The following is a 19,348-nucleotide window of genomic DNA, read 5'->3' on the forward strand; positions in this document are numbered from 1 at the left end:
TACTACTTGAGCCCACATGGTCCAAATTGGTTCTAATTTTGGCAACAAGATCCCTATGTAGTCACAGTTAATATTTACCAAAAATTTAATTCCTGAAAGATTTTTCCTTTTTTACAGGTATATCTGAATTAACAGGTCTCTACTAGTCAATTAATGTTTAGGTTCTTTTGAATTTAAGATCATGGACTCTGGAGGCTACACTGTTTGGGTTCAAATCTTGGCCCCAGCACTTTGTAAATGGTGTGCCTCAGTTTTCTCATGTGTAGCACGGTGATAATAATAGTCCTCACATTGTAAGGTTATTAAGAGGATTAAATCTGCTAATTCTTGGGAAGTGCTTAAAATAGTGCTTGGCATGTAGCAAGCACTATTTTTCCTATTATTATTATTTGAGAAAGCAGCTGTCCCATTTTGTGTGTGTGAATATTCTCATGATGTCCTTATATATTTTTGTCACAATCTTGTCTTCACACAAGGAACATAAAAAATCATCATCACCACCATTAAACACTGGGGGAGGACACCATCTTTGTAAGGGCCAGGTGGGAGTAAACCAACAACTTTGTGGTACATAGACGGAAGGCCTGGCCACAAGGATGTACTCACCAGTAATGTAAATTAGTGCATCCCAGGGAATCTTTCCTTCTTTACAATAGAGGTTGAGGTTCAGTAAAGCACATTCCCTGTCACTGTCATTAAATTCATAGCAGATATTCCAACCAAGGGGGCCAAACTTCTTTCTCTCCTAAAATGAAAAATGAAAATGATCTGAAATAAAATTTGATAAAATTAATTTTGTGTAAAATATTGGAAACTAAAAAGAAGTTTCCATTGAAAATGGGCATCCCCACACTGCAAAATCAGTAAAATCATGTGGCTCAACTTCAGCTAGGCTTTCACCAAACAGAGAAAGCACCTCTTCCTTCAATACTGGCTCCTCCCCATATTTCCAAAAGAAAATTTGCTATTACCAGAAATTTGAAAGACCTGTCAAAAGAACATTTTTCCTTCAGGATAAAATAAAGCATTTTCTCATCAAAGCAGAAAAAAAAAATTTCACCTACGGTCTTTTGGCATAAAAATACTGACCCTGTAATCATCCATCTGGTGGAGAGAGCTACTCCCTACTGTTTTAAGGAGTCTGTCCATGATTTTTCAGTTATGCCACACACAGAATCATATTTTTTTGTTTCACGGCATACCATCATGAAATCCTCCCCCAACTTCCTTTGTTATCTCCCTATCCTACCTTAATTTCTTAAATTTGAAACTGATAATTATGCCAGAGGTTTGATTCCAAGTTCCCAGCTCTTGATCTCAAAATTTTCCTAAAGCTTAAACTACTTCCTCATCTCAGCTGCTTTTGTTAGCGGAAAAAGGGCCTCACCCAGAACCTCTGATCCCAACCTGTCAGACCTCCTCTAAGACCTTTTAACCTATTTATCTTATATCTGGCATCTTTTCTTTTTTTTTTTTTTTTTTGAGACAGAGTCTTTCTCTGTCACCCAGGCTAGAGTGCAGTGGCACAATCACTGTTCATTCAGCCTTGACCTCCCAGGCTCAAGCAATCCTCCCACCTCAGCCTCCTGAGTAGCTGGGACTACAGGTGTGTGCCACCATGCCTGGCTGGCTATTTTTCAAAACTTTTGTAGAGATGGGGTTTCACTGTGTTGCCCAGACTGGTCTTGAACTCCTGGGCTCAAGCGAACTGCCCATGTTGGCCTCCCAAAATGTTGGGATTACAAGGATGAGCCACTGTGCACAGTCTGATTCATTCATTCATTCTTTCATTCATTCATTCTTTCTTTCTCTGTAGACCACACACGTTTGAAAACTGGGAAGCTAATATAGTAAATATGCCACCTATGAGGAAATCTATTTTGTGCTTGTTGAACTGAATTGAACCTACTGCATTCATCCAATTGATGGTATTCTGTAGGCAGATCAGACAAGAGGTGAGAGCTGAAGCTGTGAAATACAAAGGAAAGGGGAGTATAGAGATTGAATGAAAACAACTTGGGTTCAGACACAGAATGGGGCCTTCAGCATTTCACAATGACATTTACAAGCTTTCACTTAATTATTACTATTTATTTATTTCATAATACACTTCCTTGTTGCTATTAAAAAGCAGAGTTGAGTGTACCTGAATAATTGCATGGAAGAAACAAATGCCAAATATTATTTGTCTCCATTTTTTTCCAAGTATATTTTCTTCAAAAAACGAAGGTGTCATTTCAGTAAATGCTCGTCTGATATTTGCACGTAAGCCTTTTGGAGGCTCATTGGTCACCTGGATTTAGATAGAATATATGTGGCAGAGAGAGTGATTTTATAGATTTGCATTATTTCTGAATAACACACATAGGCTGAAGCCATTGAAATGATGTAGATAGCTGATGTTCATGGGGAGGTGGGGACCATTCCTGGCATGTTCGAGCCTGCTTTGTATCTTGCTCAGGCACAGTCCAGGGAGAATAGGGAATGGCAGGTTTCTCAGACCTACAGTGGTTGAACCACATGACAAGAACCTCAGACACTTCCATTTAGTGTCCATTTTTTCTAAACGCAGGTCAGAAAGCATGCTCAGGGTTTCCTCATTGAATTTTGCATGATCCCGACATAGGGCATTGTTCCATAGTTTGTCCCCTGATGTCCCATGATGTGGGACAGGGAGGGAAGAAGCACCTCTTGTTCCTCATATGCAGAGGCTTGCCACAGATCATAAACTTCCAGCATTGAAATCCAGCAGCCATACTAGTATGGCTTGTAGGCCTTCCTGTCTCTCAAATGCTGAAACGTTCCCTTAACACTGGAAGGGGTTCTCTTCTCATCACTCTGTACCCTTAACATTTTCTTGTGAGGGTGACAGCTGGGAGAGCTGAATGACCCATAGGACTAGAATATGCAAGGATGGGGTTGGGAAATCATTTCTCTGCTTGTTATAGGTGAAAAGATACTGACTTCACCTCCCCATGCTGGCCACACAGACCTCCACATGCTTCTGTGCAGGCTCTGATCTCCTGGGAGGCACTAGGTGAATATTCTGAAACCAACCATTTCACATTGTTCCAACCATATGCATACATTACCTTGACAGAATTTTGAAGAACTGTAACAGGAAATGTATTACTAGGCATGGAGCTTAAAAAAAGTCGAAAAGTGTCCTTGATAGCACTATCTGCTTAAAACAAAGATAAAAAAAAAAAAAGGAAATGTTTAGTTGGTAGTAGCACTTTTGTATAAGAAATGATTATTCTAGAGAAGGAAAAAATGCTATAAGCTTTGTTTAAAGATCTAGTTAATCTATTACAAGTATAGTGTAAACTGTTTCAAAATGGGAGTAAGATGCATTGTTTTAGAAACTTCACGTTAGGAAGGTTTGGCAGTCTAGAAGCAGGCACATTTGGGTAAATAAATTAGGAACACGTTAATTTTTAATACTTGCTGAACTATTAAGGGCCTTATCTTTGAAATGGGAAACATTTTCAGTTGAAAAAGAGGGCAGTTATTGCCCATGTATTTATTCTCATGAGGATTTTTTGACCATTCAATTTAATACAAGTTGCATGAAAATGGCCAAAAACCCCTACTGAGAAAAGAATTCTCCCCTCAGCAGAAAAGTTGCAAAGGAAACAAGGGAACCAGGATATGGAGAGACCCCATGTGTGGCATTAGCATGTTAAGTCAATGCACTTACTTTCTGAGATATGGACAGAGGACCCAAGAAAGAATGAGCTCCACTGTAGGTTCAAAAGGCCAAAGTAAAGTTGGAAAAATCATTGTTCCCATCACAGGAAGACACAGGCATCATTCAAGGACAAATTCCTTGGCATTGGTTTTTAAGTACGTATTATGCTGTTTCTCAAACATGCTAGGCTGGCTCCCTCACTAGGGCCTTTGCCCTGGCTGTTCCCTCAGATTCCCTCACTTTCTTCATGTCTTGGTCAAATATCACCTTCTGAAAGAGGACTACTCAGATTAAACCACTTAAAATTGCTATCTTCCTTGCTCCCTACTCACATCCCATCTCAATCTTTCTGATCCTCCTTACCTTACTCTCCTTTTTATTTTTTCCAAAGCACAACCATGTTCTAACTCAACGTATACGTTACTTATTTACCATGTGGTTTATTCATTGTCTGTCTCCCCCCAACTAGAATGGAAACTCTACGAGGACAAATATCTATGGTTCTTTTGTTTATCAACATATCCTAGAACAATACATGGTACACTAGGCCCTTAATTATTTATGGAATGAATGACAACAAATCAAAGCTGATTTCATGCTTCTTGGTTTGGTAATCTAAATTCACAAGCCACATTAAATAGCCCAAATTAAAAGTTAGTTCTACCAAATTCTAGAGCAACACTAACACTGTTTGCATAGTAAAAACTATTAGGCAAAGAAATCAAACAACAACCAAAGTCTTAGGGCCAATGATTTCAGTAACCAAAAAACCAAAGAAAGAAGAAGGCCAGGTTTGGAGAAGGATTTTTTTCCATGCTTTTGTTCTTATAATTGCAAAAGCACCAAGCTTCTTAACTTTCATAGACATCATAGAATTTTAGGGCTGGACTAGAAGAGCATCTTAGAAATCATCTTAGTAAAGGACTTTTCATGATGATGTCATGTAGCCATTTTATAGCTGGGGAAACTGGCCCAGAAAAAAGATATGACATGCACAGTCAGGAAGTGGTGGGGCAGAACTCTATGGAGGTGTTAGGATTTCAAGTTCTGAGGTTTTATTTGTTTTTTTTTTTTCTTTTTCTTCCTTTTGTATTTTCAGCTTATTACCTGAATGTATTTTATTTCCTACTGGTTCAAGTTAAACATCAGAACTTAAATGGTTAGGCGATAAATGATTATAGCAAGGGCCAGAAGAGGATTTTTTCTATCCACTTAAGTTTAGTAAGCACTTAAAATACACAAACAACTTCAGCTGGCTTCATTAGCCGATCCAGTCTCCTTGAAGAACTGGCAAATGTCCTTGTCCTAGTTATAGTGAAACTGAATGGCATCTCCGTATTCTGGAGCCTCATGTAGTACCACCACAGTAAATTGCTTTTTTGCTGCCTCTCTAGCATTTTTTTCTTAATTATATTCCTAATCACTGGGGACCCCTGACCAGTACTGAAGACCTCCTTGTCATTTCTCTTTAATTATTTAAGTAGAAATAAGCCACAGGCCCAGCAGGAAGCAGGCCATCTCTTATTTGACTGCAAAAGAGTGGAAATAGTGGAGATTCTGAATGGTGGATAAAAATGAGTCCTTACCTTTGTCAGAAGCAGCCTGCAGAAGGCTTGTGGGTGAGGGCAGGGGGCCAGGAAGTGAAGGGCTTTTAGGGGAAGGCTGCTAAACCCTGAGCTGGCTCAGTGACCAGTGCAGACTGGGGACTCTGTAAAGGAGCAGCTCTTCACCTTAATAAGCAGCACTAAATAAAGTGATTTGCAAGATCATCTGCAGAGCTTTCACCTTTCCAGAAAGCTTTCTGTAGGGAGGGCACAAATAAAGGCCTCAGAGAAAGGGCTCTCTCTGGATATGCTTGCCTGGAGGTTCTCTCCCAGGGCTTCACAGCAGAGTGGTAGAGTGGGACCCACACAATTTGTTACCAATAAAATAGTTCCTGAGGTTTTGGTTATTTTTATAGTAACACTTTAAAATGAGTAGATTCTAATTCCACTTCCTCTCTTTGCAGCCCATTACACTTTCTTGAGTAGGCAAAAAAGTGGTGAGATAAAACTAGTGCTAGCAACTATGAGTAATGCTGAGCACGCCCATGGGTTGGGTGTGGCTCTGAGGCACATGTAAAGGTTACTTGCCATGCGGGTTACAGAAGATAAAAGGTGGTAAAACACTACTCTAAGGGAATTGGTGGTAATTTGAACTCTGTTCCTTTACATTTCTCATTTTATAGGGAAGGATTTAATTTCCTTTGTTTGTCCTAAGTATATTTTTCTTTTTATTATGCCTATAAGTAATATATTTCAAATTCAAATGACCTCTCATAGAAGGCAATAAGAAACAGAAATGATCCAGTGGATCCTAGCCTCAACTTGGAATTCTGAAGGCCTTTTATCAAACCCTGGTTGTGTAAATTAGCTAAATCTGTCTAGGCCTCAAATTTCTCCTCTTTCATATATGGAAACACAGTGCCTACAATAATGAATTACTATAAGGAATGAATTCAACAAGAAAAGGTTACATAAAAGTGTTATTATTATGCAAGGGCTATATGCTCAACATACCTGGATCTGTGAAGGTTTTAATGAGCTCTTCCATTGCCAACATCCAAGAAACAGCAAGATGGCAATTTTGCAAAAATACCCAGTTTCCTGATTTCATTGCATCCTTGATCATTTTTTCAGCAATAGGTCCTTGTCCTTGCCCCAGTGAAATTGACTGCACCCTGAATTGAACAGCAAGAACACAATATCATCTTATGCTATTTTAAAGCAAAATCAATATGAAGAAATATAAATACAGTAGACTCTTGCTTAGGATATATAAACATTTTGAATCCTCATTCCAATAGGAGTACAAGTATGTTTTCCTTATTTCTTGTTTTTAAAATATTTTCACCATGACCCACACAGAAAAGTGCAAAAACCGAATATACAGCTCTACAAATGATCACAAATCAATACCTGCGGTTGAGAAGAGACCTGTGCTGATACACTAGAGACATTTCTCTCATGCCTCTCTCCACCGCAATGATTTCCCCTTCCTTCTTCCCACAGGTAATCATTATCCTAATTTCTAACAACACTATAGATCAGTTTTTAAACACTTAAAAAATTAAAGTCTAACATATATACAGAAAAATACATATTATTAGTGTATGGCTCAATGAATTCTCACAATGCAAATGTGCACATGTACCACCACCTAGGTCAAAAAACAGTACCCCTCCTTATCCCAAAAGGCAAAAACAATTTTGAATTCTAATGCCATTGATTAATCACACAATATCTGTGAAAGCCAATGTGGGAAACTAGCTACAACTAAGAAACCTGTGCAAAGTGTTGGCTCTCTGAAAGCACCCAGAAACAAAGCCAATGAACTATACACAACATACACCACAGTCAAGCCCTCAAAGGAAAACAGGAATACAAAAATAAAAAGCCTCAACGAAATGACAGAAACTTGAAAATGATAAACACTAGCCCCCTTGGATAATTAGGAATCAGCACAAGAATTCTGGCAATTCAAAAAATCAGTGTTTCCTTACCTCTAAAAGATTGCAATGTATCCAACCAGATTGAAATGTCTGAAATGACAGACATAGAATTCAGAACCTGGATGGCAATGAAACAATGAGATCTAACAGAAAGTTGAAATCCAGTCCAAAGAAGCCAGTAAAATGATCCAAGAGTTGAAAGATGACATAGCTATATGAAGAAAAAACAAAACTGAACTCCTGGAATTGAAAAATTCACTACAGGAGTTTCAAAATACAATTGGAAGCATCAACAACATACTAGGCCAAGTCAAAAAACGAATTTCAGAGCTCAAAGACTGTCCCTCAAAACAACCCAGTTAGGCAAAAATAAAGAAAAAAGAATTTAAAAAATGGACAAAGCCTATGAGAAATATGAGATTATGCAAATAGATAAAACCTATGCCATACTGGCATTCCTGAGACAGGAGAAAAGGTAAACAACTCGGGTAACATATTTGAGAATATAGTCCATGACAGTTTTCCCAATATTGCTAGGGAGGTTGACATGCAATTTCAAGAAATTCAGAGAAACCCTGGGAGATACTATATAAGATGACCATCCCCAAGACACATAGTTATCAAACTTTCCATGATCAATGTGAAAAAAAAAATTCTTAAAGGCAGCTAGAGGAAAAGGTCAGATCACTTACAAAGGTCATCCTATCAGGCTAACAGCAGACTTCTCAGCAAAAACATTACAAGCCAGAAGAGATGACAAAACTATATTCAGCATTCTTAAAGAAAAGAAATTCCAACCAACAATTTCATATCCTGTCAGACTAAGCTTCATAAGCAAAGGAGAAATAAAAGCTTTTCCAGATAAGCAATTGCTAAGGCAATTCTTTACCACTAGACTAGCATTACAAAAGATTCATAAAAGAGCTCTAAACACGGAAATGAAGGAGTGATACCTGCTACCACAAAGACACACTTAAGTCCAGAGCCCATAGATTCTATAAAGCAACTACACAATCAAGACTACAAAGCAACCAGCTAAAAACATCACAATAGGATCAAAACCTTACATATCAATATTAACCTTGGATATAAGTGGTCTAAACACCCCATTTAACAGGCACAGAGTAGCAAGTTGGATAAAAAAATAAGACCCAACCCTCTATCTTCAAGAGACCCATTTCTCACGCAACAAAACCAATAGGCTCAAAGTAAAGGGGTGGAGAAAGATCTATCATGCAAAAGGAAAACAAGAGAAGAGGAAGTGACTATTCTTATATTGTAGAAATAAGACTAAATTGACAACAGTAACAAAGGACAAAGTAGGGCATTACATAATGGTAATGGGTTGAATTCAACAAAAAGACTTAACTATCCTAAATATAGATGCACCCAACATTGGAATACCCAGATTCATAAAACAACTACTTCAAGACCTACAAAAAGACTTGGAAAGCCACATCATAATAGTGGGGGTACTTCAAGATCCCACTGACAGTATTAGACACATCATTGTGGCAGAAAACTAACAAAAAAATTCTGGACATAAATTAGACACTTAATCAATTGGATCTAAGAGCTATTTACAGTATACTCCACCCATCAACCACAGAATATACATTTTTTTCATCTGTATATGGAACACAGTCTAAGATCAACCACATGCTCAACCATAATAGATTTGACAGATGCAAAAAGATCAAAATCATACCAAGCATACTCTCAGACAACAGTGGAATTAAAATAGAAATCAATACCATGATCTCTCAAAACCACACAATTACATGGAAACTAAACAACTTTATTCTGAGTGACTTTTGGGTAAACAACATATTAAGGCAGAAATAAAACACTTCTTTGAAACAAATGAAAAGAGAGACACAATATGCTGAAATCTCTGGGATGCAGCAAAGCAGTGTTAAAAGTTTACAGTGTGTCTGGGTGCAGTGCCTGTAATCCCTGCACTTTGGGAGGCGGAGGTGGAGGGCACTTGAACTCAGTTTGAGATCATCCTGGGCAACCTGACAAAACCCTGTCTCTACAAAAAATACAGAAATTAGCCAGGCATAGTGGTGTGTGCCTGCAGTCCCAGCTACTTGGGAGGTACAGGAGGGAGGATCACCTGACCCTGGGGAGGCTGAGGCTGCAGTGAGCCATGATCACTCCACCACAGTACAGCCTGGGCAACAGAGTGAGACCCTGTCTCAAAAAAAAAAGTTTATAGTGCTAAATTCGTACATTGAGAATTAGATTCATGATCTAATATTGCAATTAGAGGAACTAGAAAAACAAGAACAAACAAATCCTGAAGTTAGCAGAAGAAAAAGAATAACTAAAATCAGATCAGAACTAAATGAAATTGGGACCCCAAAATCCATACAAAGAATTAATAAAGCCAGGCGCTGGAGCCACTGCCACCAAGTCCGGATCTCATTGCCACGTGCCACTGATGCCCGCCGGACATGCATTCCTGATTCCTTTTGGTTCCAAGTCCAATATGGCAACTCTCAAGGATCAGCTGATTCATAATCTTCTATAGGAAGAAGAGACCTCCCCAGGATAAGATTATAGTTGTCGGGGTTGGTGCTGTTGGCATGGCCTGTGCCATGCCACAACTGACGGGCAGTTTAACTGCAAGATAAACTGAAGGGAGAGATGATGGATCTCTAACATGGCAGCTTTTTCCTTAGAACACCAAAGATTGTCTCTGGCAAAGACTATAATGTAACTGCAAATTCCAAGCTGGTCATTATCACTGCTTGGGCATGTGAGCAAGAGGGAGAAAGCCGTCTTAATTTGGTCCAGCCTAACGTGAACATCTTTAAATTCATCATTCCTAATGTTGTAAAATACAGCACGAACTGCAATTTGCTTATTGTTTCAAATCCAGTGGATATCTTGACCTATGTGGCTTGGAAGATAAGTGGCTTCCCCAAAAACTGTATTATTGGAAGTGGTTGCAATCTGGATTCAGCCTGATTCCGTTACCTGATGGGGGAAGGGCTGGGAGTTCACCCATTAAGCTGTCATGGGTGGGTCCTTGGGGAACGTGGAGATTCCAGTGTGCCTGTATGGAGTGGAGTGAATGTTGCTGATGTCTCCCTGAAGACTCTGCACCCAGATTTAGGGACTGATACAGATAAGTAACAGTGGAAAGAGGTTCACATGTAGGTGGTTGAGAGTGCTTATGAGGTGATCAAACTCAAAGGCTGGGACATTGGACCCTCTGTGGCAGATTTGGCAGAAAGTATAATGAAGAATCTTAGGCGGGTGCACCTAATTTCCACCATGATTAAGGGTCTCTATGGAATAAAGGATAATGTCTTCCTTAATGTTCCTTGCATTTTGGGACAGAATGGAATCTCAGACCTTGTGAAGGTGAGTCTGACTCCTGAGGAAGAGATCTGTTTGAAGAAGAGTGCAGTTACACTTTGGGGAATCCAAAAAACCTGCAATTTTATTTTTGTTTATTTATTTATTGTTATACTTTAAGTTCTAGGGTACATGTGCACAACGTGCAGGTTTGTTACATATGTATACATGTGCCATGTTAGTGTGCTGCACCCATTAACTCGTCATTTACATTGGGTATATCTCCTAATGCTTTCCCTCCCCCATCCTGCCACCCCACAACAGGCCCCAGTATGTGATGTTTCCCTTCCTGTGTTCAAGTGTTCTCATTGTTCAATTCCCACCTATGAGTGAGAACATGCGGTGTTTGGTTTTTTTGTCCTTGCAACAGTTTGCTGAGAATGATGGTTTCCAGCTTCATCCATGTCCCTACAAAGGACATGAACTCATCCTTTTATATGGCTGCATAGTATTCCATGGTGTATATGTGCCACATTTTCTTAATCCAGTCTATCATCGATGGACATTTGGGTTGGTTCCAAGTCTTTGCTATTGTCAATAGTGCTGCAATAAATATATGTGTGCATGTGCCTTTATAGCAGCATGATTTATAATCCTTTGGGTATATACCCAGTAATGGGATGGCTGGGTCAAATGGTATCATTAAAAAGTCAGGAAACAACAGGTGCTGGAGAGGAGGTGGAGAAATAGGAACACTTTTACACTGTTGGTGGGACTGTAAACTAGTTCAACCATTGTGGAAGACAGTGTGGAGATTCCTCAAGGATCTAGAACTAGAAGACCTGCAATTTTAAAGTCTTCTGATGTCAGATCATTTCACTGTCTAGGCTACAATAGGATTTTAGTTGGAGGTTGTGCATGTTGTCCTTTTTATCTGATCTGTGATCAAAGCAGTAATATTTTAAGATGCACTGGGAAAAACATCAATTCCTGAAGTTGGACATAGGAATGGTTTGTAAAATCCTACAGCTATATCCTGATGCTAGATGGTACTAATCTTGTGTAGTCCTAAACTGGTCAGTATGAAATAGTTCTACCACCTCTGAGGCACCACTGCCAATGCTGCACATGCTGCAGTTGCCCCTTGAGCCAGATGGATGTTTAGTGTGTCTTATATAACTTCCTGGCTCCTTCACTGGACATTCCTAGTCCAACATTCTTTCCCAATCAGTCACATTCTGGGATCCAGTGTATAAATCCAGTATCGTATGTCTTGTGCATAATTGTTCCAAAGGATCTTATTTTGTGATCTATATATGTCAATAGTGTACATTACAATATAATGTGAAAAGATCTACATATAAACAATACAACCAACTATCCAAGTGTCATACCAACTAAAACCCCCAATAAACCTTGAACAGCAAAAAAAAAAAAGAATTAATAAAAGTTTGTTTTTTGAAAGGATAAACAAGATTCATAGACCACTAACTATATTAACAAAGAAAAAAGAGAGAAGATCCAAATAAACACAATCAGAAATGACAAAGGTGATATCACAACCAATCCTACAGAAATACAAAAGATCCTCAGAGACTATTATTAATAACTCTATGCACTGAAACATGAAAAGTCTAGAGGAAATGGATCAATTTCTGGAGACACACCCAAGACACTCCCAAGATTGAACCAGGAAAAAACAGAAATCCTGAACAGACCAATAATGAGTAATGAAATTGAATTGGGAATAAAAATCCTACCAAGCAAAGCCCTGGACTAGAAAGATTCACAGTGGAATTCTACCAGATGTACAAAGAATAGCTGGTACCAATCCTACTGAAACTATTCCAAAAAATCAAAAAAGGAAGGACTCCTCTCTAACTCATTCTGTGAAGTCAGCATCATCCTGATACCAATATCTGGCACAGACACAACAAAAATGAAAACGTCAGGCCAATATCTATGATGAACATAGATGCGAAAATTCTCAACAAAATACTAGGAAAGTGAATCCAGCAGCATATTAAAAAGTTAATTCACCATGACCAAGTAGGCTTCATTCCTGGGATGCAATGTTGGTTCAACATACACAAATCAGCAAATGTGACTCACCACAAAAACTGAATTAAAATAAAAAAGCATATGATCATCTCAATAGACACAGAAAATGCTTTTGATAAAATCCAACATTTCTTCATGACAAAAATTATTTAAAAAGAAACTAGGCATTGAAGGGACATACTTCAAAATATTAAGAATCACCTATGACAGATCCACAGCCAACATCACACTGAATGGGAAAAAGCTGGAACCATTCTCCTTGAGAACTGGAACAAGACAAGGATTCCTACTCTCATCACTCCTTTTTAACATAGTACTGGAAATCATAGCCAAAGCAATCAGGCAAGAGAAAAAAATAAAAGACATCCAAATAGGAAAAGAAGAACTCAAACAATCTTCTCCAACCATTTGATTTTATAACTAGAAAACTGATAAATGTCTTCAATAAGTTTCAGGATATAAAATCAATGCACAAAAATCAATAGCATTTCTATACAATGATAACATTTAAACTGAGAGCTAAATCAAGAAAGGAATGGCACTTACAATAGCCACAAAAAGAATAATACATCTAACCAAGGAGGTGAAAGATCTCTACAAGGAGAACTGCAAAATACCACCAGGAGAAATCATAAATGACACAAACAAATGGAAAAACATTCTATGCTAATTCACTTGAAGAATCAATACTGTTAAAATGACCACACTGCCCAAAGCAATATACAAATTCAATGCTATTCCTATCAAACTACCCATATCATTGCAAAACTATTCTAAAATTCATATATAACCAAAAAAGAATCTGAATGGCCAAAGCAATCCTGTGTAAAAAGAACAAAGCTGGGGCATTACATTACCCAACTCCAAACTGTACTATAAGTCTACAGTAACCAAAGCAGCATGGTACTGGTACAAAAATAGACACACAGACCAATAGGATAGAATAGAGACCCCAGAAATAAAGCTGCACACCTACAGTCATCTCATCTTTGACAAAGTTGACACTAATAAACAATGGGGAAAAGATTTTCTGTTTAATAAATGGTGTTAGGATAGCTGACTAGCTATACGCAGAAGAATGAAACTGGACTCTTATGTTTCACTATATACCAAAATTAACTCCAGATGGATTAAAGGTTTAAATGTAAGACCTCAAACTATAAAAATCTTAGAAGATAACCTAGGAAACACCATTTTAGACATCAGCCTTGGAAAAGAATTTATGATTAAGTCCTCCAAAGCAATTGCAACAAAACCAAAAATTGATATATGGGACCAAATTAAGTGGAAGACCTTTTGTGCAGAAAAAGAAACTATCAACAGGGTAAACACAACCTACAGAATGGGAGAAAATATGTATCTGAAAAAGTCTAATTTTCAGAATCTATAAGAAAGTTAATTCAATAAGCAAAAAACAACTCCATTAAAAAGTGGACAAAAGATATGAATAGACACTTCTCAAAAGAAGACATATTGGCGTCCAAAAGCACATAAAAATTCTCAACATCACTAATCATCAGAGAAATGCAAATAAAAACCACAATGAGATACCATTTCACACCAGTCAGAATGGCTATTATTAAAAAGTCAAAAATTAACAGATGCTGGTGAGGCTGCATTGAAAACGGAACACTTATACACTGTTGGTGTATAAACTGTGCATTTGTTCACAATGTAAACTAATTCAGCCAGTTTAAAAAGCAGTTTGGAGATTTATGAAAGAACTTAAAACGGAATTACCATTCAATCCACCATTCCCATTAATGGGTATATATCCAAAAGAAAATCAATTGTTCTACTAAGAAGACACATGCACTTGCAGTATTCACAATAGCAAAGATTCACAATAGCAAAGATATTCAGTCAACCTAGATTCTGTCATCATGGTGGATTGGATAAAGAAAATGTGGTACTATAAACCATGGAATATGATGCAACCACATAAAGGAATATAATCAGGTCCTTTGCAGCAACATGGATGCAGCTGGAGGTCATTATTATAACTAAATTAACACAGAAACAGAAAACTAAATACTGCATGTTCTAATTTATAAGGGGAACCTAAACAATGGGTACACATGGACATAAAGATTGGAAAAATGGACACTGGAGACTACCAGATAGGGGAGGAAGAGAGGGTTGAAAAACTAACTATTGGGTATTATGCTCACTACTTCAGTGATAGGATCATTTGTATCCAAACTTCAGCAACATGCAATATGCACATGTTAAGAAACCTGAATCTAAGGTAAAAGTTGAAGTTTTAAAAAAATGAATAAAGTATTTTCTAATTTCCCTTGTGATTTCTTAAAAGTGTATCATTTTATTTCCATATATTTGTGAATTGTCCATATTTCCTTCTGTTATTTATTTCTAATTTTATTCCTTTAGTGTTTGAAAGGATGCTTTTTATGGCTCAATCTTTTTAAGTTTATTGAGGCTTGTTTTGTGGCCTGATGTATAAACTATCCAGGAGAATGTACTATGTGTACTTGAGAAGAATGTTTATTCTGATATTGTTGGGTACAGTATTCTATATACATCTGCCAAATCTATTAATATTAGTTTTAATGTTGTTGAAGTCTTCTATTACCTTATTTATTTTTCATAATTGTTCTATCCCTTATTAAAGATGGGACATTGAAATTTCCAACTGTTTTCATTGAACTATCTCTGCCTTCAATTCCGTCAGTTTTTAATTTATATATTTTGGGACTTGGTTGTTAGGTGCATATGTATTTACAATTGTTATGTCTTTTTGATGATTGTCTTATCATTAAATTATATCCCTGTCTTTTGTAACAACTTTCGTCTTGAAGTCTATTTTTTTTCTTGATATTATTATAGCCACTTCAGCTCTTTTAGTCACTGGTTGGATCTAACGTGAATTTCTTGTAGGCAGCATGTAACTGAATTGTGTGTGTGTGTGTGTGTGTGTGTGTGTGTTTGAAATCCATTCTGCCAATCTCTGTCTTTAAATTGGAGACTTTAATCCATTTGCATTTAATATAATTACTAATAAGGAAGAATTTACTTCTCTGATTTTTTTACATGTCATATCCTTTTTGTTTCTCAATTCCTCAATCACTGCCCTCTTTTTGTTAGTTAGATATTGATTTTGATTCTCTGCTGATTTCTTTTACTATATTGTATATATTTTTAGTTGTTTTCATAGTGATCATGTCATGGACTACAATTAACATCTGAATTCATAAAAATTTAAATTTGAAATAATACCAGCTTAGTTTCAGTTGTATAAAAAATTTGGTACTACATAGCTCTGCCCTCTCTTGTGTTGTTATTGTGTCACAAACTATATTTTTATACATTGCATGACCAACATATATTTATAATTATTGTTTTATGCTTTTGCCTTTTTAATTATATACAAAATGAAAAGAGAAATTATAAGCCAAAAGTATATTCTTAGTGACATATATTTACCTATGTAGTTACGCTTACTTGGGTTATTTATTTCTTTGTGTGAATTCAGTTTACTGTCTAGTGTCCTTTCATTTCAGTCTGAACAACTCCTTTTAGTATTTCTTGTAGGGCAGTTCTACTAGTGACAGACCTTCTCAGTTTTTGTTTATCTGGGAATATCTTAAATTTTTCTTCATTTTTGAAGGATCATTTTGCCAGATATAGAATTCTTGGTTAACAGTCCCCCCCTCTTTCCCCCACAGCACTTTGAATATGCCATTCCATTGCCTCTGACATCATGGATTCTGATGAGAATCAGCCATTAATTTTACTGAGAATCTCTTATCTGTTAAAATTCACTTCTCTTTTGCTGCTTTCAGGATTATTTCTTTGTCTTGTCTTTTGATAGTTTGATTATAGTGTGTCTTGGTATAGCTGTCTTTGAGTTTATCCTACTTAGAATTCATTAAGGTCTTTGGATGTGTAGATTCATACCTTTCATCAATTTGGGAAGTATGGACCATTATTTCTTCAAATATTCTTTCTTTCCCCTTCTCTCTCCTCTTCTCAGATTTCCATTAGTGTATGTTGGTATGGTCGATGGTATCTCTCAGGTATCTTAGGTTCTGTTAACTTCTTTTTGTTTTTTTTTTTTGAGACTGAGTTTCGCTCTTGTTGCCCAGGCTAGAGTGCAATGGTGCAATCTCAGCTCACTGCAAACTCTGCCTCCCAGGTTCAAGCGGTTCTCCTGCCTCAGTCTCCTGAGTATCTGGGATTACAGGCATACACCACTACACCCGGCAAATTTTGCACTTTTAGTAGAGACAGGATTTCTCCATGTTGGGCAAGCTGGTCTCAAACTCCTGACCTCTGGTGATCCACCTACCTTGGCCTCCCAAAGTACTGGGATTACAGGTGTAAGCCACCATGCTGGGCCCCCATTTTTTTTTTTTTTTTTTTTGACAGAGGATCTTGCTCTGCCACATAGGTTACAGTGCAGTGGCATGATCTTAGATCACTGGAACCTCAAAGTCCTGGGCTCAAGCAATCTTCCTGCCTCAGCCTTCGAAGTAGCTGGGACTACAGGCACATGCCACCATGCCAGGCTAATTATTATTATTATTATTATTATTTTTTGTAGAGGCAGGGTCTTACCTTGTTGCCTAGGCTGGTCTGTAACTCCTAGCTTCACATGATTCTACCACCTTGGCCTCCTACAGTGCTGGGGTTACAGGTGTGAGCCACTATACCTGGCAGGTTCTGTTTGTATTTTTTTATTTTTGCTCATCAAATTGAGTAATCTCAATAGACCTATCTGCATGTTCATGATATTTTCTTCTGTTTCTTAACATCTATTGTTGTATCCCTTTTGTATATTTTTCATTTTAATTATTGTACTTTTTATCTCCAAAAGTTCTACTTGTTTCCTTTTAATAAATTCTATCTCATTGACATTCTCTATTTTGGTGAGTCATCATTCTCATGTTTTCCTTTAGTTATTTGTTCATGTTTCCTTTAACTGTATGAGCACATTTAAAATATTTGATTTAAAGTTTTTGTCTAGTAAGCCCAATGTCTGGCATTCATTAGGGTCAGTTTTTATTGTTTTTGAATGGGTCATAATTTCTTATGTCTTTGGATGCTTTGTATTTTTTGTTGTTGAAAAGCAGACATTTAGAATATTATAATGTCACAACTCTGGAAATTAGACTGTCCCCACTTCCCAGTGTTTCTTGTTGCTGTCTTTGGTTTGTTTAAAGACTTTTATAAACTAATTTTGTAAGGTCAGTATTTTTTGTTGTATGTCTCTATTCAATCAGTTTAGTGTTCAGCTAGTAATTCAACAGAGATTTCATTAAATGTCTGAAACAACAACAAAAATTTCCCAGGTTTTGCAGATGGGCTCTGTGTGTGCCTTGGGGTATGACTTCAACACTCAGCTGGGCAGTTTACAAATCTGCATTAGCCTTCACTTCCTGGTTGGGCCAAGCCTGAAGGTTAGCCAGAGGTTAGAGCTTAGTTCTTCTCATGTGTTTTGTGAGTACACACTCAACCTTGAGCATGAGTGTGTCCTTCTGGATTCCCAAAAATATGTAGGAGATTTTCAAAGCTTTTGTTTCCCAAAGCATCTTACTCTCACCTTTCCTCCCAGGCTTTCTGCTTTGTCTGCTAGTTGCCTCAACTGTTATCCCTTGGGCCAGGAGGCAGTGGCTCATACAAAATCTTCCAGGGTAGTACCTCTCTCCTGGAGCATTCCTAGTTAGATTAAATAAAATTAAGACCTGTGAGCTAGTCCTTCAAAGAGCCACCAGACAGGCCAAAACAAACAACCACAATCCCCCAAGAACAAGATATTTTCTGTTCACTATGGCACCAGGAACTCACACCATTGCTAAACTAGAGAATGAGGGTTGGGGTAAGTTAAAATGCCACAAAGCTCTCCTGTCTAGATTCAGCTGCTTTTTCTTTATTAAGCATTCACTTGGTTGCTGAAACCTTTGGTTATTTTCCAGAGTTTTGATAAAGTTGATTAGGACAGTGTTTGCCAGACTGTTATTTTTGTGTTGTCACGCCAAGTGTCAGGTTCCAGCCCATGCTGAGGTCTGAGGGGAGTGGCTGGACGGATGGCAGATAGCTGAAAGAACACTCAGGGGGCCATAGGCACGTAAAATATGGCTTTTATTCTCTGGCTGCTCTGTCTTTATCTTGGTTGCCCGCTCTGGCTGCAGCCCTTCTCAGCGGCTGGATCCGCAGCTCCTGCCGTCCCCATGGCTCTCCCTTACAGGGTCAGCAGCTCCACTCTCTCTTTCTGGGTGTGAACCATATGTACAGCATCAGCAGGGCAATTGTACCTTTTACAGACAATAGTGGCTAGGAGCCAAGCATGAGTTTACACGAACAGGTTATATAACAAGTAGAGTTTTGCACCTGTGCTCCAAACTCACTGAGTCACACTGGCCCAGATATCTGACTCAACTCACCATAGCACATTGATTTTCCTTACATGTGTAGAGATAGATTTTTGGAATTTCTACTCTGCCATTGTTTGCTGATATAACACCTGGCTTGGTTATTCTTGGTCCTTGCATTTATATATAAGTTTTAGAAGTAAGAAGTATCTTGTCAATTTCCACCCAAAACACCAAATGGTATTTTGATTTGGTGGCATTGAATATATAGATCAACTTGAGGAGAGCTGATATCTTTACAATATTGAGTCTTCCACTTAATAAATATGGCATATCCATCCTTTATTTAGGTATTTTTGATTTCATTCAGTAATATTATATACTTTTCTGTGGTGAGATCTTGCATATCTTTTATTATATTTGTCTTGAAGTATTTTATTTTTTATGCTTTTATTATGGGAGGGT

General features: G+C 37.6%; 1 protein-coding gene and 1 pseudogene across 1 annotated transcript in view; one reads left to right on the forward strand and one right to left on the reverse strand.

Moving 5' to 3' along the window:
• DNAH6 (dynein axonemal heavy chain 6) overlaps positions 1 to 19,348 on the reverse strand; it is a 303,480-nt gene that overhangs the window by 31,579 nt on the left and 252,553 nt on the right. Inside the window, exons 65-68 of the mRNA XM_057301281.1 lie at positions 6,250 to 6,410; positions 3,093 to 3,181; positions 2,147 to 2,293; positions 607 to 745 (exon numbers count right to left, since the gene is read on the reverse strand). Of these exons, the coding sequence (XP_057157264.1) occupies positions 607 to 745; positions 2,147 to 2,293; positions 3,093 to 3,181; positions 6,250 to 6,410 (536 nt within the window). The remainder of the gene's footprint in view (positions 1 to 606; positions 746 to 2,146; positions 2,294 to 3,092; positions 3,182 to 6,249; positions 6,411 to 19,348) is intronic.
• LOC103785738 (L-lactate dehydrogenase A chain-like) lies at positions 9,676 to 12,964 on the forward strand (annotated as a pseudogene).

This window comes from Pan paniscus, chromosome 12 (genome assembly GCF_029289425.2).
Source record: "Pan paniscus chromosome 12, NHGRI_mPanPan1-v2.0_pri, whole genome shotgun sequence".
Lineage (NCBI taxonomy): Eukaryota > Metazoa > Chordata > Mammalia > Primates > Hominidae > Pan > Pan paniscus.